General features: G+C 41.8%; 2 protein-coding genes across 2 annotated transcripts in view; one reads left to right on the forward strand and one right to left on the reverse strand.

The window, feature by feature from the left end:
* LOC5516326 (dedicator of cytokinesis protein 7-like) overlaps positions 1–19280 on the reverse strand; it is a 34954-nt gene extending 15674 nt beyond the window's left edge. Inside the window, exons 1-30 of the mRNA XM_048727015.1 lie at positions 18343–19280; positions 18142–18256; positions 15461–15639; positions 14858–14929; positions 13971–14097; positions 13767–13843; positions 13448–13595; positions 12833–12918; positions 11821–11887; positions 11322–11540; positions 10838–11017; positions 10322–10534; positions 9789–9882; positions 9639–9709; positions 9427–9518; positions 9189–9306; positions 8934–9004; positions 8573–8720; positions 7913–8014; positions 7545–7631; positions 7083–7302; positions 6233–6409; positions 5463–5716; positions 5098–5193; positions 4678–4929; positions 3574–3863; positions 2946–3216; positions 2205–2329; positions 1487–1692; positions 66–153 (exon numbers count right to left, since the gene is read on the reverse strand). Of these exons, the coding sequence (XP_048582972.1) occupies positions 66–153; positions 1487–1692; positions 2205–2329; positions 2946–3216; positions 3574–3863; positions 4678–4929; positions 5098–5193; positions 5463–5716; positions 6233–6409; positions 7083–7302; positions 7545–7631; positions 7913–8014; positions 8573–8720; positions 8934–9004; positions 9189–9306; positions 9427–9518; positions 9639–9709; positions 9789–9882; positions 10322–10534; positions 10838–11017; positions 11322–11540; positions 11821–11887; positions 12833–12918; positions 13448–13595; positions 13767–13843; positions 13971–14097; positions 14858–14929; positions 15461–15639; positions 18142–18256; positions 18343–18401 (4304 nt within the window). The 5' untranslated portion in view covers positions 18402–19280. The remainder of the gene's footprint in view (positions 1–65; positions 154–1486; positions 1693–2204; positions 2330–2945; positions 3217–3573; positions 3864–4677; positions 4930–5097; positions 5194–5462; positions 5717–6232; positions 6410–7082; positions 7303–7544; positions 7632–7912; positions 8015–8572; positions 8721–8933; positions 9005–9188; positions 9307–9426; positions 9519–9638; positions 9710–9788; positions 9883–10321; positions 10535–10837; positions 11018–11321; positions 11541–11820; positions 11888–12832; positions 12919–13447; positions 13596–13766; positions 13844–13970; positions 14098–14857; positions 14930–15460; positions 15640–18141; positions 18257–18342) is intronic.
* A 3188-nt stretch (positions 19281–22468) lies between these two features.
* Positions 22469–25301, forward strand: LOC5516358. The gene has a single exon (XM_001636347.3). It carries the CDS (start codon positions 22662–22664, stop codon positions 25053–25055), a length of 2394 nt encoding a protein of 797 aa, XP_001636397.3. The 5' UTR covers positions 22469–22661; the 3' UTR covers positions 25056–25301.
* Positions 25302–25663: the final 362 nt, after the last annotated feature.

Genomic DNA, 25663 nt, shown 5'->3' on the forward strand with positions numbered 1-25663 from the left:
AGAAGAATCGGATACAAGTTTCTAATTTTGACTAATCTATGCTGGCCCACTTTGTTGCTACTCACTTTTCTTGTACGCTAGAGTTTGGTCGCCACTGTGTCTGTTCTTTTCGCCACCTCAATTTCGGCTCCGCAGCAGGTGATGCTCCACGTTCTAAGAAAACACAAAAGACCCATATTTTATTCCAGTAACCCTCTAAGCTATACCCCCCCCCCCCCCCCCCATTCAATGATTTGTCGTTGGAGTGGTGTATTTTACAAGCTCTAAATCTCTTTTATGACACGATCCGTTTTATGTGTTAATCTCCCAAACGCTCTTACAGAGCTTGTCTGGTTGCCCAACGATGTAGTTCACGGAGCTTTAAGCCTTGTTCAAACGTTGATTAAAAGTCACCTTGCACGATAACTCTGAACTGTCAATTAAAAATCTTTAATACCTCGTCACAAAATATAGATTTGGCCAAGCGCCCTAAAGTGCCAGTCATAAGCCTTACGTACCTTGGTCAAATGCCCTAGAGTGTCAGTCGTAAGTCTTACGTACCTTGGCTAAATGCCCTAGAGTGTCGGTCACAAGTCTTACGTACCTAGGCCAAATGCCGTAGGGTGCCAGTCACAAGTCTTACGTACCTTGCCTAAATGCCCTAGAGTGTCGGTCACAAGTCTTACGTACCTTGGCTAAATGCCCTAGAGTGTCGGTCACAAGTCTTACGTACCTAGGCCAAATGCCGTAGGGTGCCAGTCACAAGTCTTACGTACCTTGCCTAAATGCCCTAGAGTGTCGGTCACAAGTCTTACGTACCTAGGCCAAATGCCGTAGGGTGCCAGTCACAAGTCTTACGTACCTTGCCTAAATGCCCTAGAGTGTCGGTCACAAGTCTTACGTACCTTGGCCAAATGCCCTAGAGTGCCAGTCACAAGTCTTACGTACCTTGCCTAAATGCCCTAGAGTGTCGGTCACAAGTCTTACGTACCTTGGCCAAATGCCCTAGAGTGCCAGTCACAAGTCTTACGTACCTTGCCTAAATGCCCTAGAGTGTCGGTCGTAAGTCTTACGTACCTTGGCCAAATGCCCTAGAGTGCCAGTCACAAGTCTTACGTACCTTGGCTAAATGCCCTAGAGTGCCAGTCACAAGTCTTACGTACCTTGGCTAAATGCCCTAGAGTGCCAGTCACAAGTCTTACGTACCTTGGCTAAATGCCCTAGAGTGCCAGTCACAAGTCTTACGTACCTTGGCTAAATGCCCTAGAGTGCCGGTCACAAGTCTTACGTACCTTGGCCAAATGCCCTAGAGTGTCGGTCACAAGTCTTACGTACCTTGGCTAAATGCCCTGGAATGCCGGTCACAAGTCTTACGTACCTTGGCTAAATGCCCTGGAATGCCGGTCACAAGTCTTACGTACCTTGGCTAAATGCCCTGGAATGCCGGTCACAAGTCTTACGTACCTTGGCTAAATGCCCTGGAATGCCGGTCACAAGTCTTACGTACCTTGGCCAAATGCCCTAGAGTGTCTCTCCATCATCTGCCTTGCCGCGCTTTTCTCGCCTTTGAACATCTCTTCCAAGGTTGCCTTGGCGTCGCCTAGGGTCTTACTACGAGGGGCGGTGGAAGCGTTTTTGTTCCTCACCTCCTTCCTGCCCGTGTACTCGAACTGCGTGATGCACAAGTGGAGTACATCTAGCAAAAGACCCAGCCTAGCCAAGAACAGCACTCAAATTAAGCCCGAGCAGGAACAGGTTAAGCGCATAAAAAAAAGACAATTTAGCTAACGATGCAGACTGAAAACCGCCGTTTTCGCAAACGCATAATTTTGTGTATATTTTGGCTCATAGCGCAATGAATTTAGGTTACAGAAGAAACGCAAAAGCGGAAATGCTGTGGATCTAAAGAGTGGATTTAATGATTACGAGAGTTGTGCCATATGCACATTTGTTTTAGTACAGAACAGTCATCAATCCAAAACAAACAAAAAAAGATTACGCCCTAGAAGAAAAGCTTATGCTCTTGGCACTAAGAGGCGTAGCTTACTTCCTCAGAACTCACTAAGCCTTACAGAGATTCACAGTCCCCAATGTAAAAGCCAGGTTTTTACATCTCTGAAAAAATCCCGCTTGTATACAACCCCACCCTTCCCACCCCGGATAAAAAAAACGGAGGAGTGCTGGTCGTGTATACCAGCCCACCCTCCCCTCCCCGGATAACAAACCTGGAGGAATCCTGGTCGGTCCACCACTGAACCAGCACGGTGGGGTCCATGTTCTTCAACACCCACAGGAAGCCCATGAGAAGGTTGCGCGTGGACTCGGGGCTGAGTTGCTGGGCGCGGGAAAGCTGTTTGCAAAAATCGTAAACTTAAAACACAGTTCAGATCGCATGTTACACTTCACAATAAACTTTTTGTCTGACCATGCGCATCACATCCCATGTCTAGGGCCGAGTAGCGAGGATGTCTATGTCAGTGTGCTATTGCAAGGTATCTATAGAGTTCATTTACCAATTCGGCTATTTGATGTTGCGTTTCTCAACTTTCTCTAGGATATGCGAATAAATCAGGTCAAAGAGCCATGGACGGAATATTACATTTGTGAATTTTAGAATCTGGAAGGTAGAAACCAAAGAATTTATAAACATACGCTATTTCGTGGTGTTGAAGGTTTGTTATTATCGTAAACTGTTGAATTCAAGCTTAGATTCGCTGAGCTAGACTTCGGTGAATTAGTCACGAGAACTCAAGTCCTGGCGGGAGTTGGTTCCTTTTACTTCACTCGTAGAGAGTCGGTGTTTCGTTAAGTGACGTTTGGATTCCCGAAGAATTCAAATATATACGACAAAAAGGCCATGCCTTTCTTTCTTTCTTTCTTGAGAACGCTTCCCACAGTATTCCACTGTCATCGTCAAAACATATACTCTTCCCTCAATTAAAAAAGCGTACAGTATAAAAGCTTACCTGAGTTCCTAGCTCAGGGCGTGACTCATACCACTGTGACGCTACACTTGACGTGGCTATTGCCATGGCAACGTCAGGATTGAGACCGCTGGTCTCCTCGGCCCTATATCCGTGGAGCTGTGTTCGCGCATCAATGACGACCCCCAGGAGGGGGAGGTAGAGGGCAGCCACTCGTCTCCTGCACACAGGGTCGTCAAAGCGCGTGTCGGAGTCGTGGCAGGCTAGCAGGTCGCGGATTGTATCAATGGCCTGGCTTTGGAGGTTAAAGTCACTGTGAGAAAGAAAGTGCGAGTTAGTCCACAAATACAATTGTCCTTTATTAATCGCGTGGGCATAGCTTCCTGTAAGCAAGTCCGCTTTTAATGTAAGGCTTCGAGGTTTTTCGAGCTCAAGCCTGCTACTAAGATTTTGCTGATCTTTGGTTAGAATCTCTTACCATTCCAACAAATTTCACAAAAATTCATCGCCAGTCGCTGTCGCCGGAATACAGTTGCTTTTCTAGGTATTTCAAATTACTTTAAACATCCTTTTACGAACACTTACGTGCATCTATAAGGTTTGTAGAAAAGTAGTATCTCCGATAGGAAAATAGTAACATAAATAACTACTTCACCAGGCACGCTCTTACCACCCCTCCAGTGCCATCGCGAGTTCAGACAGCAGTAATCCCACCAGAAAGTGCTGCTGCCTAAATGCCACGGACAGCTCCGCCATGCTGCTACCAGGGGTCAGGGTGTCGCCGGAGGTGGTGCTGCTTAGGGAGGAGAGGGAGGTGGTGGGGGACGAGGGCTCGGAAGGGTACAGGGAGGTGGGGTAGGGGAGGTTCAGGGTGACGTAATGCTCGTGGCTGCAGACGATACGGAGAAGCTCCAGCCTAAGCTGACCAAGGCTTGAGTGGAGGCTTCCCTGGTACAACATCTGGGGAGAAATGATGAAATGCTATAACAATAGAAAGTTCCCTGGTACAACATCTGGGGAGAAATGATGAAATGCTTTAACAATAGAAAGTTCCCTGGTACAACATCTGGGGAGAAATGATGAAATACTATAACAATAGAAAGTTCCCTGGTACAACATCTGGGGAGAAATGATGAAATGCTTTAACAATAGAAAGTTCCCTGGTACAACATCTGGGGAGAAATGATGAAATACTATAACAATAGAAAGTTCCCTGGTACAACATCTGGTGAGAAATGATGAAATACTATAACAATAGAAAGTTCCCTGGTACAACATCTGGGGAGAAATGATGAAATACTATAACAATAGAAAGTTCCCTGGTACAACATCTGGTGAGAAATGATGAAATGCTTTAACAATAGAAAGTTCCCGTGACTATGTATAGTTGATTTTGAGAACAGAAGAGCCACGCACGACGAACTTGAAGTCAAAATACAATGCAAACAGCTTATTATCATTTATAAAAATGTAGGGGAATACAACACAAAATATAGATGTAACTAAACTGTTATCCCATAACACACCATGCATGCAAAATAAAGCAAGCGGCTTTCATAAATAGTGCGATAAGATTGGACTGCAGATACTGATAAAGTTCAGATTGAATAAGATTGGACTGCAGATATACTTATGACGTCAAAATTGGATAAGATTGGACTTCAGATATACTTATGACGTTAAGTTTGGATAATATTGGACTTTAAATAGGTTTATATATTGTTTATCAAAAACGATTTTTTGATAGTTAAAGATGTTTGCCAACAGTACACACCTCCTTACAGTAGTTCTTTAGGAGTTCGAATACGAATCCGCGGTCAATGAATGAAAGCAGGTCGTACAGAAAGAATCCCAGACTGGAGTTCAAGTCCTGTACCACCGCGAAGTCGTTCTGCTTGTTCACTATTTCTTGGACTGTGGTGTTGACAAGAGCACGGAGATCGCCAAGGAACTGGTCAGGGAAGCGCGTCTTGCGAGGCCAGAAGAACTTGTCTGTGTTGTCCAGGTGCTGAGCCATGCTCTTGATCTGCAATAACAATTATTTATTGAACTTCCGCAGCTAAGTTTACAGTCATGTGTATTGACCATGAGTCTATGTAAATAAACAGACTAGACAACTACTATCAACAACTATCAACTACTATCTACGACAACTATCACAAGGAAACACCTCTACTCAATCTATACGGCTTACCATAACTTCAAAGAAGAACCAAGCGTGTTTCATGGCCATCTCTCGGACAGGTCCGCTGGCAACCGCCCACTGGAGAGCAATCTCCTCATGAACAAGCTGAAAGCAGGAAAGAGTTATGTTCAGATGATAAAGAAAGCAACTCACATGCTCACTCATGTTTGCATAGGATGGCTCCCCCACACAAACCCTTTCTACGGTTTCTTGGAGCCGAACTTATACAGGTTGCCTAACCAACTACCAGTCTCCTTCATTCCTTCTCTCTGTTTAACGGCTCGTACGCTCATTTGTTGTCGCCGCTTCGCGGCTCGTGAGTAGTGAAACTTGGGGTCTCTGGAACCAGGGTACTAACCAGCCAGTTAACTTACCTTTTTACTGTTGCTAGAGGGCATCCCAGGCACGTTGATGGATCCCACTCTACCCTCCGCCATGCTGCTGCGGTTGCCAGGCAAGTTGGATTTGTCTCTACCACTCCTCCTCCTCTCCTCCTCCCAGCCTCCATTGCCTCCTTGCCGCTCGTCGTCCGCGGCAGCTGCGTTTAGCTGAGGATTGCTGCTGCTCATGGTGAGCTTGGTGTGAGGTGCGTGAAGAGAGGAAGCAGAGATGCGCGAAAACCCGTCACCTGAGGAGAAGAAAGGAGAGAACATACATTTATACGTTTACTATTTGAACATTTAGCCGAGTATCAAAGCTATACACATATAACCCAAATAAAGATCAACATCTAATTATTGTCTTTGCCTATATAGAAAGACGATATCCCATTCGCGTTCAATGGGATTGGATGACGGTTTCTCCTTCTTCTTTATATTTCTGGTCAGCTTTGCAAATAAAATCTCAACGTGACGTGAATTTGCACAAAGCAGAGATATCTTTTTACTGAGATAATTTTACAAATGTCTTTACATTTTTTTTGGAACGGGGATGGGCGTCGTATTTTTAGCCTTTTGTGGTGTTCGTGGATAGGGAGAGCACGAGTTTGGTGATTAGACAATGAGTGTAGGACGTTAAGTTGTATGTCTGGCAAAAAGTAATCCTAGTTTTCCTAGCTTGGGCAGAGTTTGGACGTAGTAATAAAGGATGGGGGTAAACAATGATGGGTGACGAATGATGGATAATGCCTAGCATATTATCTTACCTGGGTAGAGCTCGGGCGTTGCAGTTGGAGAGAGGGTGTAGGGTGCAGAAAATACAAAGGTCACATACGACGCCAGGAGGTCGTTTCTGTTATGGTCATCCTGGTTGTTCTCTAGGAGCAAGTGGAGGCGGTTTACGATCTGCGCCAGAGACTCAAATGCGGCCTGACCGATGTTAACTGGGAGCCAACAAAGAGGAAGGAATATCAGTTTTCTAGCTTGCATAAGGAAAACAAATTAACCATCATTAACCTAGTAAACCGTTACTTAAGGAAATAAGTATGAAATAAGTACTTTTAGCTGCAAGTTAACTTCTGACAGAAGCTTGAGGAATGAGGGTTGTCCAATTCTCTAACAAATTTATGCATGGCACTGTCTGAAACAATTATGGTCACACGAGCGTATTAGAGAACGAGGTAAAACAATGGAAGGGAACAATGCAATACATACATTTGTCAGAGTATTGGACAAGTATGTAATGAAAAACTCGGCCAAAATCAAAAAAGACAAAAGGCATATCTTACCTACAGTCCCGGATATAACAGGTGGCCGCACCAACAGTAAGATCAACTTGTCCATGATGATGTGACAAAAGGCATATCTTACCTACAGTCCCGGATATAACAGGTGGCCGCACCAGCAGCAAGATCAACTTGTCAATGATGATGTGACAAAAGGCATATCTTACCTACAGTCCCGGATATAACAGGTGGCCGCACCAGCAGTAAGATCAACTTGTCCATGATGATGTGACAAAAGGCATATCTTACCTACAGTCCCGGATATAACAGGTGGCCGCACCAGCAGTAAGATCAACTTGTCCATGATGATGTGACAAAAGGCATATCTTACCTACAGTACCAGATATAACAGGTGGCCGCACCAGCAGCAAGATCAACTTGTCCATGATGATGTGTAGGAACCTGACCAAGGGCTCCTCGCGTGCTTTGGACAAGTCCACGATGCTCTTACGCAGCACCATCTCGAGGTTGCCCTCGGCGTTTCGTGATGGGGACAACATGCGGCCTTCTATCTGATGACACATCTTCAGGAACTTGTGGATATACGGGTCCTGAGAAAAAAACACTGGGCATATAAGTTATTATGTTGAGCACAAGCATTATCAGCGATAGCAAAAACAGTAACCGCCATTAAGTCAATGCAGCCGATAGCCCACCCTCATTAGCAAAACTAGAGGTATTTCCAGGAGCACCTTTATTATTAATCTTTACAAGTGCAAACAAAAACAACAAAGCTCAACATGAATGCTGTCCAGAGGAGCTATACTATTAGAAGCGCTAGGATTTCGCCTACCTGTGTATGTATTGAGGAGACGGCTCTGACGGCGACATGGAACACCCCTTTGTGACCCTCAACCCACTTCATACCCGGTAACTGCACCTGTACAGAAAATCGTACATTACAACAAATTAGGGGGAAAAAACATATGATGAGGGTTTCGGGTAGAGCTAGCCATCACCCCAAAGAAATTGGAGTAAAATCCGACCTGATAAATATTACATTATCCTATTCACCGTAACCGCCTTAAACACATAATCTAGAAAGTGTTAATCACTTGATGTAGCCAATGAGACTATAAGATAAGCTGCAAAACGTGTCTACGTTACAATTTGACAAAGCCCTATAATGTTGATACCCTATGCATAACAGACATAGTATACCTCAGGGGATAGCATGCTGTAGCTGTGAGGAGGCTTGTCCAAAGACACAGGTAGGTTGAACTCGCCAAGAGCCAAACGACCATCCTTCAGCATCGGGATCCACTGACAAAACAACAGATTTACTGTCAATACAAACAGGCAGTCACAACCCCCATTGTAATAAACCGCAGCTTCGTCTGATGCTGAGTGGATAAAATAGCTTCTGTATAGCTAACAGCAACGGCACAAACAATTTTAGAAAGAAGTCTTCACTTTATTCTAGATATTTACGATGATAGGAATGATAAATGGGCGCGACTTTCTGCATTTGTTTCTAGATTTCGTCAATCATACTTCTTAACTGTAGTGGTAAAATGAATAAATGCCACATGCCATAGCGTTATTTCTACAATTCGTCTTTTTCTACGCCTTACCATTTGTGATTTTTTTCGGTCAGAAAGGGTGGAGGGGGGGGGGGATGAGCGCGGTTGAAGACGGTTGCCTTAGTACCTTTAGTAACAAGGATTGCCATTACCTGTCGTGTCTTGACCCCTTACCGTATATCCGATATTCGCCTCGACCTTCTTCTCCTTATCAGTCCCTTTGCTTTTAAATAGCTTAAAAGGTTGGCATAGCTGCACAGACCCATTACCCGTTACCTGTCGGGTCTTGTCCCCTTACCGTATACCCGATAGGCGTCTCAACCTCCTTCTCGTCGGGCTTTTTGCCAGGAGAGCAGCTGATGTGGTAGAATGTGAACAGGATATGGTGTTGGTCGGTCAGGTGGGCGGGACATTTCACCTTGATCTCCTCGTTGAAATCAGGCGTTCTGAGAAGAAAGTGCGAAGGTCAGCCTCATAAACTTCAAATATTAGGAGCAACGGATAAAATTAATATTAAATATGAGAACATTAAATGCGAATGCATAGGAGGGACCAAAGCACGATCCCTCCTAAAGCATGTATTTTTTCTCTAAGAGCGGGATTGCAACCCCAAAAACCTTTGAGCCAAATCCACCCGTGGTGCTGCATGACGTACGAACCTGTTATGATAGGTGACATGAGTATACGCCTCCTTAGACATGGAAGCACAGCTTGACTTGCCAAAGATGCACTAACAAAAGAGACGGTCAAATTGATTGGTCAAAAACAATTATAGGAATGGAATTGTGTGGACTACAAGGATAGGAAAATACAGTTAGTTGAGTTCATGTATAAGATGCCTACCACGATGTATTGGAATTGTGTTAATTACAATGATAGGAAGACAGTAGTTGGGTGCACGTATAGATGCCTACCTCGATGCAATTCTGCTCATCTTCGCCACTCATGATCTGAACCTTACACGCGATGTTACGTGCTGACGTCCCGCGACTAGAGAAATTTACGCTCTGTGGGTAGATGTACAGCAAGTTCCTTGAACACAAAGAGTTATTTAGTCAATCAGTCTACCGGCACTAAAGGCGCGCAAGTAAGGAAGAGAATACTGGCAATTCACAATGGCCAATGAATGCTAACTAGGGGATGTGTACTCACTCGTATATAACGAAGGGAGAGAAGACTTCTCTGGGAGCGAACTCTTCTATCTCCTTGGTGGGTCTACCTTGACCATCAGGGTACGGATGGACCTAGGTGAAAGATACGTTATCAGTATGCCATAACTACAGACTTCTATATCTTAAGAAAGTCAATTCAAGTCAACGGGTCCAGACTGAGAATTACAAAAAATTCGAATCTACTGTCAGTACCTGATGTAGACTAGAAGTGAGACAGTACGGTGGGTTTTCTCCAGGAGGGGAAATGTCCAACTTTATCACCCCTAACAGAAAACAAGCACACTGTATCAGAAAAAAAAAAAAACAGCAAATTCCACAGTTTCAACACTCTTCTAGAGTTACCAGGAATACACTTTAAGCGTTTGAGCACGGAGGTGGGTCTCTTCAAGTCTGCCAGGAACTTGTACAAGTCCTCGTCCTTTAGGCGATCAGACTCCTGCCAGAAAAAAATCACGTTAGATGTAAGAACAGGGCCACAGCCCTTTATCTGTACTTGAACGCACTCTGCTAGATGATTGACCACTATCTTTATCGGTTGCTACAACTGCTGGAACTTTTACTGATACAATTAAGCGAAAATACCACGTGTGGCAGTTTTATTTCCATGGTGGAGAACTCGGTAGTCTGAAATCTAACTATCTATGAAGGTAATCTAAACCAGTTATGGAGGGGATCGTCTGAGTCGTGTAGAAAGGCTCTACTAATTGAAGGATGCAAAATCCTGAGTTCTGAATGCCACAGTTCTTCATTAACGATGACAACAAGATTACAATTGACTGAGAAATATATATTATACTTGACAGTGAAAAGCATATCATTACAGTATGAAAAACTACTACTTTGAGAGGCTTGGAAGGCAAGGGTTATACACACACCTGTTTGAAGAAGCTGGACACTGAGAGAGTGACGGGTCTGAAATTGCTGAGGTCTGGCAGAACGTCAAAATCAAGCGAGTCTCCCACATGGGTAAGATGGCTGCCATGGAAGGACTTCCTCTGCTCTATCATAGCGTTGTAGCTTCTCGGTAAGCTCTCGGCATCTTTTCGCTTTGTGGTCTTACTTGTTGGAGGAGTCTCAATGGTGCTTGACTACAATGGAATTGTATGATTCTACTATTTATTTGAAGAAGAAAAGAAGTACTAGACACATCATATGCACTATCACATTAGGAAAGCGCCCCAGATTCGAAGGCTAGGGATATGAAAAGATCAAATGCTGTTGTCTCTATATCATTCATTTTTAAATTGTTTTTGACTAGCTTTTCATCATAAAATAACGTGGTTGATGACATCAACGGGGACATGATTTTTCAGATGCTTTGAGGATAGGGCTCTCCTACAGAAGGCTAACTCTCAAACTCAACTAAGCCACTTGAGGCGTTGATTTCACACCTTACGGTTGGGGTTGTTTGCCGCACTGCCTTCCCTTTCTTGCGGCGTACTCGGTTCCCCAGCTGTCACCGTACCGCTGATGATGTCAATAAGGTGAATGGCCGTCCAGGCGAAGGGCATGCGGTACTGGCCCAAGCGCTCACAGTTAGCCACAGCCACCGCTCGCACTTTATCACGGTGCTAAACAAGACAATCTTAGTCAGACATACACTTTATCACGGTGATAAACAAGACAATCTTAGTCAGACATACACAGATCCATCATTATCACGGTGCTAAACAAGACAATCTTAGTCAGACATACAAAGATCCATCATGATCACGGTGCTAAACAAGACAATCTCAGTCAGACATACAATTCATCACGGTGCTATACAAGACAATCTTAGACATACACAGATCCATCGTGATCACAGTGCTGAACAAGACAATCTTAGTCACGAAGTAATCGTTTTATCAGCACTTCACCGTATTTGGGGTGTACCTTTGCATTGTCGGTATCCTTCAAATAAGGCTCTGCGCACTCGCTGATATCGCCTTGCTGCAAAACCTTCTCTAACTTGATGACAAGGAACACATCTGTGGAAGGGTAGGTTATGGAGAAGATGGCGGATCTACTCAGAGTCGAGATGTCTCGCTTCTCGTCCTTCAGCAGCTTGCGGCACCACTCGTTGTTCATGTCGAAGTAAAAATTCTCTGAAATCTGAACAAGAAAGCTTGCTACAATTAGAATGGAATAACGAAAAATAACAGAACCATGTGTGTACGCCAGACAGCATGTGGCTTTGCTTAGTTAGAGGGAAACGAGACTGATTCTGTTATTTAGTGTGGATTGCCATGTTAAATAGGGCAGATTCTGATATATTATTTTGTATTTTGTGGTTTGGATCCCGTCAGCACACCAAAAGTAAACTGGTACAAATGCTGCTTAAAGAGCAGCTTATCATATAGTGTAAGCATAAACGAATTGCATACAACTGTACCTTTTTCTTGACTCTAAGATCATACAGCGCCATGCTGGCAAAGATGGGCTCCACCTCGAGATCAAGCCTAAAACATTAAACAACGTGAATAACAGTACTGTACATCCCATGCCTATTAAGTAGATATACATATGCGTGAATAACAGTACTGTACATCCCATGCCTAGTAATACTGCCGACACACATTCAATACGAAAATTTCGCTCTTCTTCCTTTAATACATCACGAACCCTTACGTAACTAGCACCGAATTAATCCCTGGAATACGAAGATTAAGGATTGTTTAGTTATTTTTGTGCGATTTCAGTGATGCGGCTGAGATTAGTAATTCCTTTTACGCCGCTTCGAGACCGTTGTGTTGTTTAACAAGAAAACACTGCCGACACAAATTCAACACGAAAATTTCGCTCTTATTTCTTAAATACTGTAACTATACAATCCTATGTATTCCAGGGATTACGTATTCCGGGGACTAATTCGATGCTCGTTACGTAGGTTTTCGGGATGTATTAAAGGAATAAGATCGTAATTTTCGTATTGAATTTGTGTTCGTTTTAATGCAATGTTTTATGTCGAATTGGCGTTCTGAATTACTGTGCATATAAAGTTCTAAATAGACTCTCTTTTTCACAGTTAGAAGTTTTTATATGAAACACTTATGCTACGAGACTACATTTTTGTAAAAACTATGTGTGGACGAGTTGACTCTATTCTTGTGGACGAGTTGACTCTACTTGTGGATGAGTTGAGCCAATTTGTGGACGAGTTGGTTGTGGACGAAGTGACTGGATACCGTAGATACATATGCTGCACAGGACGGTGACAGACTCAGAACACCACAGGACCGCCAAAGACAGGCGTATTGGCTGAGGGGGGTGGGGGGGGGGGGGGGGTGCACGGTGATAGGCATCATATGGAAAAAGCATAGGATTTGAAGATTCCTTAATAAGGAATGACCCACTTTTTGGCTGCCAAGGCCAAAAATCCACTCTCCAAGACAAGCGTTACGTACTTGAGCTGTAGACACTTGACTAATATTCTCTGGCCAAAGTGCTGCTGAGGAATGGTAGGTGGAACTCTCTTTTCAATTCCTTCCTCCTAATATGACAGAACAGACGTCAATACCAGCAGTGCAGCAACACACAAGCAACTTTTCAACAAGCAGCAAGCAAAGAGCAAAAAAGCAACAAGCAACTTTTCAACAAGCAGCAAGCAACATGCAACTTTTCAACAAGCAGCAAGTAACATGCAACTTTTCAGCAAGCAACATGCAACTTTCAACAAGCAGCAAGCCAAACGCAACTTTTCAGCAAGCAACATTCAACTTTTTGACAAGTAGCAAGCAACATGCAACTTTCAACAAGCAGCAAGCAACATGCAACTCACATAGAATATATGAAGCAACATTATAACATATACAATCCATTACATAATGATTGATTCATTGATAACCTGTTTTTTTCTATGGTATTGGCTATTATTCTAAGGAAATTAAGCCTTGTTTGCTTTCAAGCTTGCTACTGTATGTATGCTGTATGTATGCTCTAGATGCTAAAACTAGCATAGCATATTGATCATTGGAACTTTGGTAACAAATAGATTTGGCAAGAGTCACTCAACCCCTAACCTGTTGAGCAGGGAAGACTGAGAACACAGAGTGAATTCTCTGTAACTGCCTCTGGTCATAATTATCTTGGTCAATCTCCTCAGCAGGGGTATGGTTGAGAAGTGTTGGCAGTTGCTCGTCAGCCTGAGAAGACTGGAGGTCGAATATACTGAAAAGCAATTTGTACTAATGATGAACATGTAGAGTAGTCATGCCAATAGCTATTGCTACAATAGACAGTGGTAGCCTCAGCAGAAAACCTCACTTCTTGCCTTTGAGTTAGTTTAAAACAATTCTCCCCACAAATACATGACAGTATTAAAAGAGGCAAACAATTTACCTTGATGCCCAGCTGCCTTTGGGGGCATCCTCTTGTTGTTTGCTCCCACCATCCTGAGATTTCTCCTGGTTTGATTTCTATTACAAAACAAAGAATAAGTAAAAAAAAGTTGTGTGTGCACCAACATTTCCAGTTCATGCTAATGTTTCTATTTCTTTCCTGTTGTCTTTGCTCTCTTATATAAAAGCATATAAGGCAACTAACCTGATCGTCTTTAACTTTCTCATCAGACTCATAAATTTGCTTAGGAAGGGTGTTTATGAAACTTCTAGAACGATTGATCCTTCTTCTTGAATCAGGTTTGTCTTCTTCTGCACTTCTGAACTGATATCTAGTTAAGAACAAAGAACTTATTTGCTGAGATCAAATTTGCCTGCTACAGTGCCAGCAGTCAATACAAATAGCCAGCATGTAGTATTCTAAACTCATTTTTGGAGTTATTAAATAGGGAATGACACATTTGCAAGCTGGATTTGTTTAAATGCAACTTAATAATAAATTTGATCTGTAGTCTGCAGCTGGAATTACCTTTGTATATTACAAATTTAAAATTAATACTTATATGGATTTAATAAATACTATAATTGATAATGCTTACTGCAGAAAATTTAGAAATCAATGTGCATACGGAATGTATCAAGCCCATACATAGCTACAATCTAAGTTTATCTACAGTGCAACTAAAAAATATATCTAATCCACATGGATTAGATTAGATGGGCCCTGGAGAGTGCTGAACTCGATTCACCTAATTTACTGTATACTTGTCTTCTCTTGAACAGCTATTTCAGAAAACATTATCATTGCAAACAGCAAATGTTGATTGGCAGTTCTCCTATTTGGAAGTTCTAATGACTGAAAGGTACTGTAACATGGATCAGTTTAGATTTCTTTCAAATGCAGGAGAATATGGATCAATCATATGTTTAAGACCATTTAAGGTATGGTTCTGGCATCCATAGAGTTCATTTACAACATTTGCAAGTGACCATAAACATCTTAGGTCTTGGAACTGACGTTTGCTGTTTGCACTGACAACGTTTGTAGAATTAGGTTCAAGATACAGTATTTAGTTCAAGATAATTAGATACCTTCTGTTGACTATAGACCAGTCTGCTTGGTAGGTGTGGACGCAGTCTTTCAAATGAGGGTCACTATCAAGACTACAGAACAGACAAGAAGCATTTTAACATTTGTCTGCAGGATAGGTCACTATCAAGACTACAAAACAGATGAGCAGCATTTTAACACTTGCCTGTATGATAAAGAATGGTCCCAAATATTGTATATTATAAAACATTTAATGCACAATATTACTTTGCAATTTTTTGCTGAATTGTGAATCTAGTTCTATTTTCATGAGTCATGCCTTACAGAGTTCATACGGCAACTATCCAAATTGTGCAAATGTAAAAAAATCCAAATGTCTTTTTGTGTGTTAGGCTAAGTTTAAACATCGTATTATCCATGAGCTGTATTCAATGCAAATAAAGTACCAGCAAATGAAGATAGAACAATTGACTCGATTCATTTACATATATTTGCATTGAATACAGCTCATAGATAATACAACGTATTTAGCTCAATCAGAGATTTTCTAAAGTCCAGGGAGTGATCATTATTTTTGAGATTCCAAGTTTAATCATTCATCATTCATAATATAATTGCTGATTAGATAAATGCTCACAACTGACCTGATATCTTTAGGTATTGTTGGCTGCACGGTGCGGCAGTGGCGGGGGGTGGTTGTGACTTCTATGTCATCGTCAGGAAAATCAAACATGTGTGCATCAGGTTCATTATCATTCAACGGCTGATTCTGTAGCACAAACTCCTCAAAGTCCAAAGGATTCACAACCTCTGACAGTGGAACCTACATGTTAAAGAATACCACAAAATTAAATCATTTCATCATTCAATGCTACGCTTTATCTAATTGATTGATTAGCATGTCATAAAATCCCCATAAAGCCCGAAGTACGCAGAAACAACACAATAGATTACAACGAATATTCTTTAACACATTGACTCCTGGCTATTTAGCTAAATTGATAAAAAAACAGCCTGAAAAAAGATACCTCCCCGCTCTATTTTGAGTTTTATACAGTCCATCAAAGTCACTGCTGCACCTAGTCAGCAGTATCCTAGCTTTCCAACAGTGCTTCGCGGTCCCATCCCTTATCTCTAATCGCTGTGCTAAAGCAAGCACATATTGATGGTTGCTTGCATTTTTCAACAAAGGCAATGAGATATGAGCATATTGGGAGAGTGTTTTAGGACATCCTTAAGTCTATTGGGGCAGGCCTGTAGCCTGGGGGTACCACCCCACACAACTGGAAGGTCCGCTTACTTAAAGAAAAATTAAGTTCCACCGCAAGCTAGGGCGAGCTAGCTAAGAAAAAAAAATAGTCTGCTAAGGGAGTTAACAAACTCCCACTCACTCAAAATCCTAGCTACAGGTCTGTGGGGCATAATTAAAAAGTGGATTCATTGTGATTTTTTCTTGTTTGGCTTTGCCTGGGTGAGAAAATAATTTTCTAATGAATCACCACAGTTCTCCTAAATGCTTTCTTTTCTGAAACCAAATTAATTTCAAAATTGTTTACGTTGCTATCCCAGGTCTGTATGACCTGGAATTGATTTGTTTGGCTTTGGGGTGAAAAGAAGGTATCTATTTGAGTCTTGAGCTGCGTTTGCTGCTCTCTCTCCCTTGTGTGGTATTTTAGCATTTTGTTGAGAGGGGTGATTCTGCTATTATCCTTGTTCGATTTGAGATTTGTCAAAGAACCTGTGCTATTATTTAAGAGTAGATGCCAACACCTTGTCTGGATACATATCTTCAAGACCATTTATCTCTCAGACTGATGCCTGAGTTTCTTTCATCCTGTTGCGTTTTTTTTTTTTTTTTTGCATTTATGATTTTTTTGGGTTGTGGGTACTTCTCATAGCTGGTACAGGCTTGACAGGGGGTTGAGGGGTCAATGTGTTAAGCCCTTGCATAATAAATAACTTGCAATCTTTTTACATACTTGGTAAATAAGAGTTTTCATTCAAAGAAATATTGCCCGGCAAACTGCAAATGAACCAGACTTACAAGTAATGTGAAATCTGTTAATCTGTTCTTGCAGATTCTAATAGCAGGCTTAAAGAGTGTGTTCAACATTTCAGTATAGACTTAGCATATCAGATGTCTTTTGATTTATTTTTTATCAAAGAAATGGTGACACTTATTCATTAGGATTTATTTTCATTAAAAAAATCCTAATAATATCAGCACAGCTATAAATTGGAATTTCTCAATTATCCTGGTTATGTTTTAACCTGACAACTATAGTTGGGGGCTGGGGGGATGTGACATTGTCAATTAATTGATTTCTCTTTGTGCCTTAATCAAAGCACGAATGTTGGATGAATCCAGCCACAATGCTATAAAATTTCTCTTTGGAATTTACCTTTGCCAAATTGACTTCCTGAAAAACCTAAATTTGTTAATGAAATGACATACATTACTTACATTGTCATTGCTGAAAACAATTAAAGATCATAGAAGAATTCTTCAAAAATATAATTCTTGTTGGGACTCAGTGTGTGAGGCCAAGATGAGACAATAACAACAGTGCTGTTTTGGTCATCACACGCTGTGAGAGGCCTGTAATAACTTTATCCAGTGAAGTCAGGGTCACATGGCTCAGACATTCTCACATACAGGAAACAGACACTGTCAACTTGGTGCAGCTGTTATTTTTGCTTTTTTCTCACATGTAAGGAACCAAGATGAAATCTAAAGCAGTCTTATTGCACCACTGCAGTGTCAAGACAAAATAGAAACACTTGGATTTCATTTTAAGCCTAGAATACTGACAGTTTTGACAATGTAAATAATATATTTTTTAACACATTGGTTTAAATGCAAACTTAAAAATAAATAAAGAAACACATTTAAAAGAGCTTGTCGAGAGAAGGGGGGATGTGAACGTGCTTGTACCGTCATACGCCTGTGGCTTTAAAACACTTTATAAACGTAGTAAACTCGGTATGGCCGGGTGCCAGCACTAAAACCATCAAAGCTGATACGAACTTTTCACTCGAGCTCGACTCTATCAACTAAGACACCGATCTCTCTTCTGGGTTCACTATCATACAATACAGCGCCCATTTACAAGAATATCTCCCGACCCATCGATTCTATCAGTCAATTAAACGTCAGTTTATCAATAAGAGTTATTCTTATACTACTGATTAACTTCTGCGTCAGTCACCCTTACTGTACCACCCCGCAGCATATAACCGAAATAATAGAATCCTGGCCGTCCTTAAATCAACGCATGACAATATAAAAACTAAAATAAGTATAGATCCTAACGACCTCCCTTACCGTCCCTGATGCCAAATGTAGAAAAGATTCATCTATGGTAGAGGAACGCTTGCTTGCTTGACTCACGAATACACTCGAGACAACATTACGCCTCACCTCGGCTGCCGGTTTGTTCCTAAAAATAGATGGCAAGTAAATTCAGGCAGCGGATGTTGTAGATAGTCTTTAGCATGTGTTAGGAAAATTGCTAGCCGGACGTACTTGTTAAGTTTCTGTGCGAAAGCGCGGGTTGCAGACGAACTACTTCCCGTGGCCGCCATCTTGGATGGGGGCTTGTTGCTCTGCACCAGGACTACGCGGACGGGGGAACTTCCTTCTCTTTAGCCACGAACAGCATGCTGGGTAAAATTTTATTATGTAGGCAAAGACAGATGCTTTGCCAAGAACGCCTAATTTTCAGTTGAGGTTGCTGGGCCGTTCTTATTTTTGGTTTATTTTAAGGCTCTTGGGGACGTCCTTAAATTTCAGTGTATAAAAATACGCAGTGGCTAAATTCCACTCTGACCAAATGTATTCTGATTTCCTTTTTGAATAGCAAAATATGGCTATTTAGAAATAAAATACACAAGAAAAGCGTACAATGATTCTTTCTTTGGACACCCATACCCGTGCATGGGTGTCCAAATTTTCGACTATGAAATAACACTCACTCAAAAGAAATAATCTATGTTATGTAGAAAGAGAGCTGAGGACACTTAATTGGAAATATATATCTAAAAAATGAATATAAAAATATATATCTATTAAAAAAGAATATGGCCGATACTAAAGAAGGGCCAATACTAGAGACGGCTGGAAGAGCTTTTAAGCTCGCCTAAGAGCATAAGAAAGCTAAGTGAGTCATTATAAGAATATCCTACAATGTAGTCCTGTAGTAGAAGGGGGTTGAGGGGAAAATAACTCTACAGTTCTTTCTACTTGTTTGCCTATCAATTATATTTTCAGGAGGTGATTGTCAATCAGAATTGTCATTCTTTTCCTCGTTCTTTGCAGCTCTTTTTCAGACTAATCTGTCTCCCCCTCCGCTAGTTTATGACTTATTATACTTAGCCTACTTGTAGACTTTGATAGTTTTTCCGGCACAAAAAAAACGAAAACACGAAGTTCGCATACCATGGACGCCATCTTGGATAACGCGATCCACAGGGGGAGGGGGGGGGGGGGGGGGGGGGGAAATGCGCGGCGTAGGTGGAGGGGGAGAGAAATTCGCGAAATTAAAATGACGCGAAAATTAAGTGTAATAAGGTAGATATCATCTCGTATCGACATTGTTCCATCGTCCTTCGTCAGAACTCCTCCTCCGAGAACCGGGGTTATACACAAACACATCTTCAGCATATTCGGCCCAAACACCATTGTCTTTTCGTCTAATTCATTGGCCTTGAGACGAAACAGTGTCGCAATCTGCGGCACGAGATGCAAGCAGTACACAAACCAGGCGAGGTATGCAAATGCCAGCTCATCGTTGAAGAAATTTGTGCTTCTTTCTCGGCGTATCTTTTTCAAGTTTCTGTAGGATATTATCATCGCCACAATCCACGTTACTAAAACAATAACATCCGTAACAAGCCATGCGAACCAAGATGTTCCCTCTCCGTTGGTCAAGTAGAAATCAAGGACTCCTCCTTGGAATATAAGGAACAGAATCGCCAGGATTCGCGCGAAATTACGCCGGTAATTTCCTGTTTTTCGACCCATTTTTGACAGAGCTCAGACTTCTTGTGTGCTAAAAGATGACAGCAAGGATATAAACACGTGATTGATAAGCATTGTTAAGCGACAGTAATTACCAATGAAAGAACGATTCTTCATTTGAAAATGTAATGAAAAGAATCAGCAGGATTATGCAAATGCTACCTGTTTACCGCACAGCGTTTACAATACACCACGAGAGTTTTGGATGGATTATCGTTTTTGTGTTTTTTTTTTTTTTAGGAAAAACTAACCAACTACTTTGAATATGGTATGTAGGTAGCAATTTATACTTACTTACTTATTTATACTTTTTATACTATTTAAACTAAATCTTCTTCTTCTTGAAAGGTGCATGACTTGTGCAGTGCAGGTTTTAAATTAAAATGATTAACAGTGTGCAGGTGATGATAAAAACAAAGTTTGGTTTGGTCAGCGGTTGCTGGCTAGATGGCCACCACCACAGAATCTGGCAGCTTGTTCCAGTCCCGGGTCGTCCATGGGACCACGTACGACATTAGTTGGTTGAGTGGGGTACTTCTATACCCATGCATGTGTCTGTTGTTGGTTGTAGATAAATTGTTTCTTCATCTTGTAGAGCATTTTAAAATTGAAATGAAATAAATATGAAATTTATTATTTATTATTTTTTTTCAATGAGTGTCACCCCTCTAAAAAGTAAAATGATGGGCTCCTTACACTGCGTAATGAAATCGTACGATGCATAAGTATTCATTTCACTTTCTACACATGGTCGTGTTTTCATGATATTAAGCTGATGACCCTTTTGAAATAATAATGCCGTTTTCATCGTCGCCCGACCCAACCGGACGTTACACCGTGAAAATCATTGCTGCCCTGGATTATGTAAAGCCCACCAACTCAGCAAAGGAGAGCAAACAAAAGCTTTGAGTCATAATTTTTATATAATTTTTGTCACGCGATCTTCTGGAGTCACGCAATTGTCCTTAGTCGATGTCTTGTAACGCGGTGTTGCAAAATACAGAAATAGGGTCAGACGTTGATATCGCTTTTTGCGCGCGATCTTATAATACGCAATTCCATGGATCGCCAATATAATTTGGTGGCGTGTTATGAGAGGGGGAGGGGGGTTAACCCAATAATTTGCTACGGAAACAAACAGCAATATCGATCCATATATTTCGGTGTATAGATAATGAAGAATGGTATACAAATGGTTGTCAAATTTGAAGGGTAATGTGTGTCCTCGCTTCTATTGGTTGTGAAATTTACCCCGCCTCGCCTATAACTTCTTTGCCTTTGTCAAGCGGGGAGAAAAAAAAAGAGCGGTTTCAATATGGTTTCGTTTGTTTCCTTTTTTGGCACAAGTTTGCGGTCGATCGGTTGGCTTTCCTTAGGATATTTTGTACTCAATCACAGACATGCAGTCCATCACACAGGGGATCAGTCTGGTTCTCCATAACGAAGATTATGGTTTGACCGGCGTCCAATTGCCCCTTTAATTCCCCCTATCCCTCTCATCCAACGCTTTGTGTCAGTTGTAGACAGCCATTCGCGTACACGATCACGGTAGTAATAGCCGAACTCAATTAAGTGAGTTCGTGATCTTAGCACAAAAGCATTGTGTTCTGATGCTAACTGCTATATTAAGCTCGTGCGGAAATGGGTAAACCATCAAGCTATCTAGTCGATCTTTATATGAGAGAAAATTTTGTCTTTCTCTTATTTTTTCTAGCATTTTAAACATGAAAAAAACAAAATTGAATTATGATTTTAATGTAGAAATGAATTTAAGGGAATGTTAAACTCGCACATGCGCACTGTTCACCATTGAAGTACATTTCTATTTAGTCTGACTTCGAGGGGATGTTAAATAGCGCAAATTTCCACTTTCCGTCTGTTGAAATAACATCGATAAAAACACACAATTTTCGTGATACAAGCTAACCAAATTAACATTTGAGGTTACAGGCTTCAGCTAAAAAGACCACTACGAGTTTCAATTTACTGCAAGAATCATTTACTACAAGAATCATGTTAGTACTGTCTGTTTGCAACTCGTTTCTCCTTTTTTCTGAAATCCAAGCTAAGAGCCAGCTAATGCGCCATCCGATTATACATTCGTGCTTTTTTTGCAAAGGTTATCTATTGCTCGATGACATCTAATATAGTAGGACGATATGCTCTTTTTTTGAACCGAGTGACGTGGTGTCACAATGCTTTTTCCATTACTCGCGCCATTTTCCTTGATAATGTCTTTGCACACTAAAGGGCTGAGTACGCGTTGATCATTTAGTGATCCAAATAGGGCCTAAATGATTTTTTTCTTTTGAAGTGTTATCCCACATTTTAACAAGATACATTTACTAGCATTTCATTTAGTTGATGACCTATTTTTTTTATCACGCAAACAATGTTGAAATGGAAATTTATTTTCTTTTCGTTTCCTTTTTCCTTCACCAGCAGCCTCGAATCTGCCGGTGAAAAAACTGACTAAGTGCAAAACCACAGGGGATAAAGAGCGTAATTTTAACGTAAACATGTCAGATCTATAATTGCGGTATACAGCTCTTAAAATCTCCCTGATCAGTAGAGATATGCACATTCATAAAATACCACTAATTATTCAATGATAACACAATTATATCGGCTCTTGATTTCAGCCTGTACAGCTCTCGTGAGTTTCACTGATGTTTGTCTGCCTAATTACGAGTCGATCACGACACGTTCCTTTGTGTCGCACGCGATTCCTTCTGTTAGCGAACCCCGAATGGCAGGATAGGTGACACATATCCGGGGCATATAAGGACAGACTTATGTAACCGCTATCAAAATGTTAAGTGCTTATGTACAAAACAATACGCGCCGCGCGAATTAGTCGGTCCGTAATAGGGTATAATGCACTGGCCTTCGCGCATTGTGAGAGTATGGCCCTGGCGTTTGCTCGTAAACCCGATGCCAATTCCTCTACGTCGGACAAATTAATGATCAATATAACAGATCCGCACGAAGAAGAAAACACGGGGCTTTATCTTGGTCTTTTCGTTGTGGAACTGACTATTTGCCTTGTGGGTGCATTCGGGAATACGTTAACATGTCTGGCAGTGCTGGGAAACAAGAAGCTTCACGTAGCAACTAATTTCTACGTGCTGTCTTTGGCGATTGCCGATTTGCTGGTGACGGGATTTCTTGTGCCCGTTCGTGCGGCGGAGCACTTGGCGACCTATCAAGGAACGACTAAACCCAGGCAAAACGTCATGGAAGCTGCCATTTTTGTAGGAAGAGCTACCATTCTCGCCTCATTCGCTAACCTTGCCGCACTAAGTATAGATCGCTTCTTGGCTTTGAAGTTCCCTATACAGTATCGCACTCGTATTCGATATTCAACGCGCATTACTTTATCGGTTATTGTCACCATATGGGTCGTTTCTATATTCCTGACCTCTATTCCTGAGTATAGCGGTGTAAGCGCCCAACACGGTCTTATCATTTTTGTCAACTTTGTCATTATTATGACGGTGATCATATGTGTTGCTAACTGGCAAGTGTTTAGGCTTGTAAAGCAGTTGTCTGTCAGGTTACGATGGTACAAGCTTAACAAAGGTTCCGCGGTGGACGCCCTGTGTCACTCTCTTCATAAAACGAACACAGATACGGACCTGGAAGACGCAAGCGAAACTTATGCTGATCAAGAGAACAAGGGAGCTGGCTCGAATATATCCGGGTTTAAAAAGAGTCTCATGTGGTTCAAAAAGAAAGGAAGAATACTAAATAACAAAAGAGATAAGGAAGCAAACTTAGAAGAGATTGGGTATCACTTAACCAAAACTAGCGGTAGCTCTAAGGATAAAAGCGAAAGTCTAGAAGACACTCAATTATGGAACGGTAATACTCTTGCAATAGAAAGCCAGTTTAATCCAAATTCTGCCGCTAGCGATCTCTCCTTAAGCCAGTCACGAATCTGTGGAGAGAGTAAAATGTTGACAAGTAGGAAACAATACATTCGTCATGTAACCAAACATCAAACTATCCATGGCAGTATCATAGACTTGAGCTCATATTCTTTGCAGGGTTGGTCTGGATTATCGACTACGGATGGCGACCATACCATTGCTCGCAATGCAGTACAGAATGCTTATCATGGAAATGCTAGGAACTCCTTGCCATGTAGATGGCCCGAGGCCATTTACTCCATGTCTTGTTCAAGTAGGCTGCCCGTTGGTCATTGCAACACGACACAGCAAGACGAAAAAAATTCGTGTCGAGCAAAAACGCAAGCATCGCAAAACAATTTGCAACTAGAACTATCAGCCGATAAAGGTCACACTGATTTGCGGGACCTTGAGGATCATCCAAATTTAGCCTGCGATAAAGACGGCGAAGACATAACAACTGGAAGTGAGCTTCAGCGTTTTGATGAAAGATGTTACCTAAATACAGGGAACGAGGACAAGCTTATGCGTAAAGGAGCTGTGCGTAGAAAGATGGGTGTGTGTGTAATTCGGACAGAGGTTGGGAACTATCAAATTCTGCCAGCAACAAAAAACGAATCTTCGATGATATCAGGGTCACCCCTTATCTCTGTCACAAATTGCGAGTCGAGTGCGCAAGAGTATGCCGACGTGAGAAAAGATGCAAAGGCCAGTGAGGCTACGCTGGATGGTAATACAACAGTTCAAACCACAGATCATTCAGCGCTGTCTGTAGAGGGTGCAGCATCGAGGAAAGGCACCAAGTGCTCGGCATCCTCGATGTCTTCCTTTCATAGCACTCGCCTCTCACAAAGTAATTCTATCGTGATGGACCCACCACTGAATCACCGACTTGCGCGTAAGATCAAGTACGCGCGCACCAACTTAAACAGGAAGTACACTTCTAGTTTTACTCGTCATCGCTTCCGGCGCAAAAAGTCCCCAGGGCTCCCCACAGCGGAGCAGCTGTCGGACCGACTAGTAGCGAAGACACTTGCGCTGGTCATTGGGCTTTTCGTGTTGCTAGTGTGGCCGCGTATTTGCTTGATTATGTTCCATATATGGCATAAGCAGACACCTGCGAGCATAAAGGCCAAACTATGTCTAAAAGTGCTGGTCTACACTAACTCGATTCTAAACCCTGGGCTGTATGCGTGGAGGTTACAAGAATTTCGAGCGGAGTTCAAAAAGATCTTTGCAAGATGTTTCGGACTTTTTAAATGTTGGAAACGGAATAGAAAGCATTTACTTTATGGTGATTACGTTTAGAAAGTATTCAGCTAGCTAGTCAGAAATGTAAGAAATCTTCGTGATAGAGAAAGCTGGCTCGCATACCACGATTACAGATATTTGAGAACGCTTTTAAGGGTTCTTTTGGAGAAGGGTGGTCAATCGGACGCCAAATCCGGTCTGTGTTTTCCGGTGAAAACACAGACCGGATAGTAGCATAATAAATGTACAAAATAATATTGATTACATACACGAGGCACATAATAAAGCTCGTTACTTCAAAAATGCTGTTGGATTTCACGGCAGATTTTCGTGTTCTTAGACATCTTGCATCTACTGCACCTATCGACATTTTGCATTCCATCCCCCCCCCCCCCCCCCCTCACTCTCCCCTTAAGGACAATCGAGAACCTGAGAACATTAAAGCGGCATTTTGCTCCTAGCGCAGTGGCCTCTTAGCCACTCAAATTCAAGAGGTCGCATATTCTCAATCACTTCTTGCGACGCGGGAGCGAGTAGATTATTTGTGTGCTATGGGGCTCAGTTTGCGGGTTGTAGCACTGACAATAGACTAATAACATGTGTTAACCAACGGTTAAGGAATCAATGCCCCATTTTAAAGAAAAAATAATAATAAAATGCTTTTT

This window comes from Nematostella vectensis, chromosome 1 (genome assembly GCF_932526225.1).
Source record: "Nematostella vectensis chromosome 1, jaNemVect1.1, whole genome shotgun sequence".
Classification (NCBI taxonomy): Eukaryota; Metazoa; Cnidaria; class Anthozoa; order Actiniaria; family Edwardsiidae; genus Nematostella; species Nematostella vectensis.

Coding starts and splice junctions, on each gene's coding strand:
- LOC5516358 (XM_001636347.3), top strand. CDS start 22,662: ATGTACAAAACAATACGCGCCGCGCGAATTAGTCGGTCCGTAATAGGG.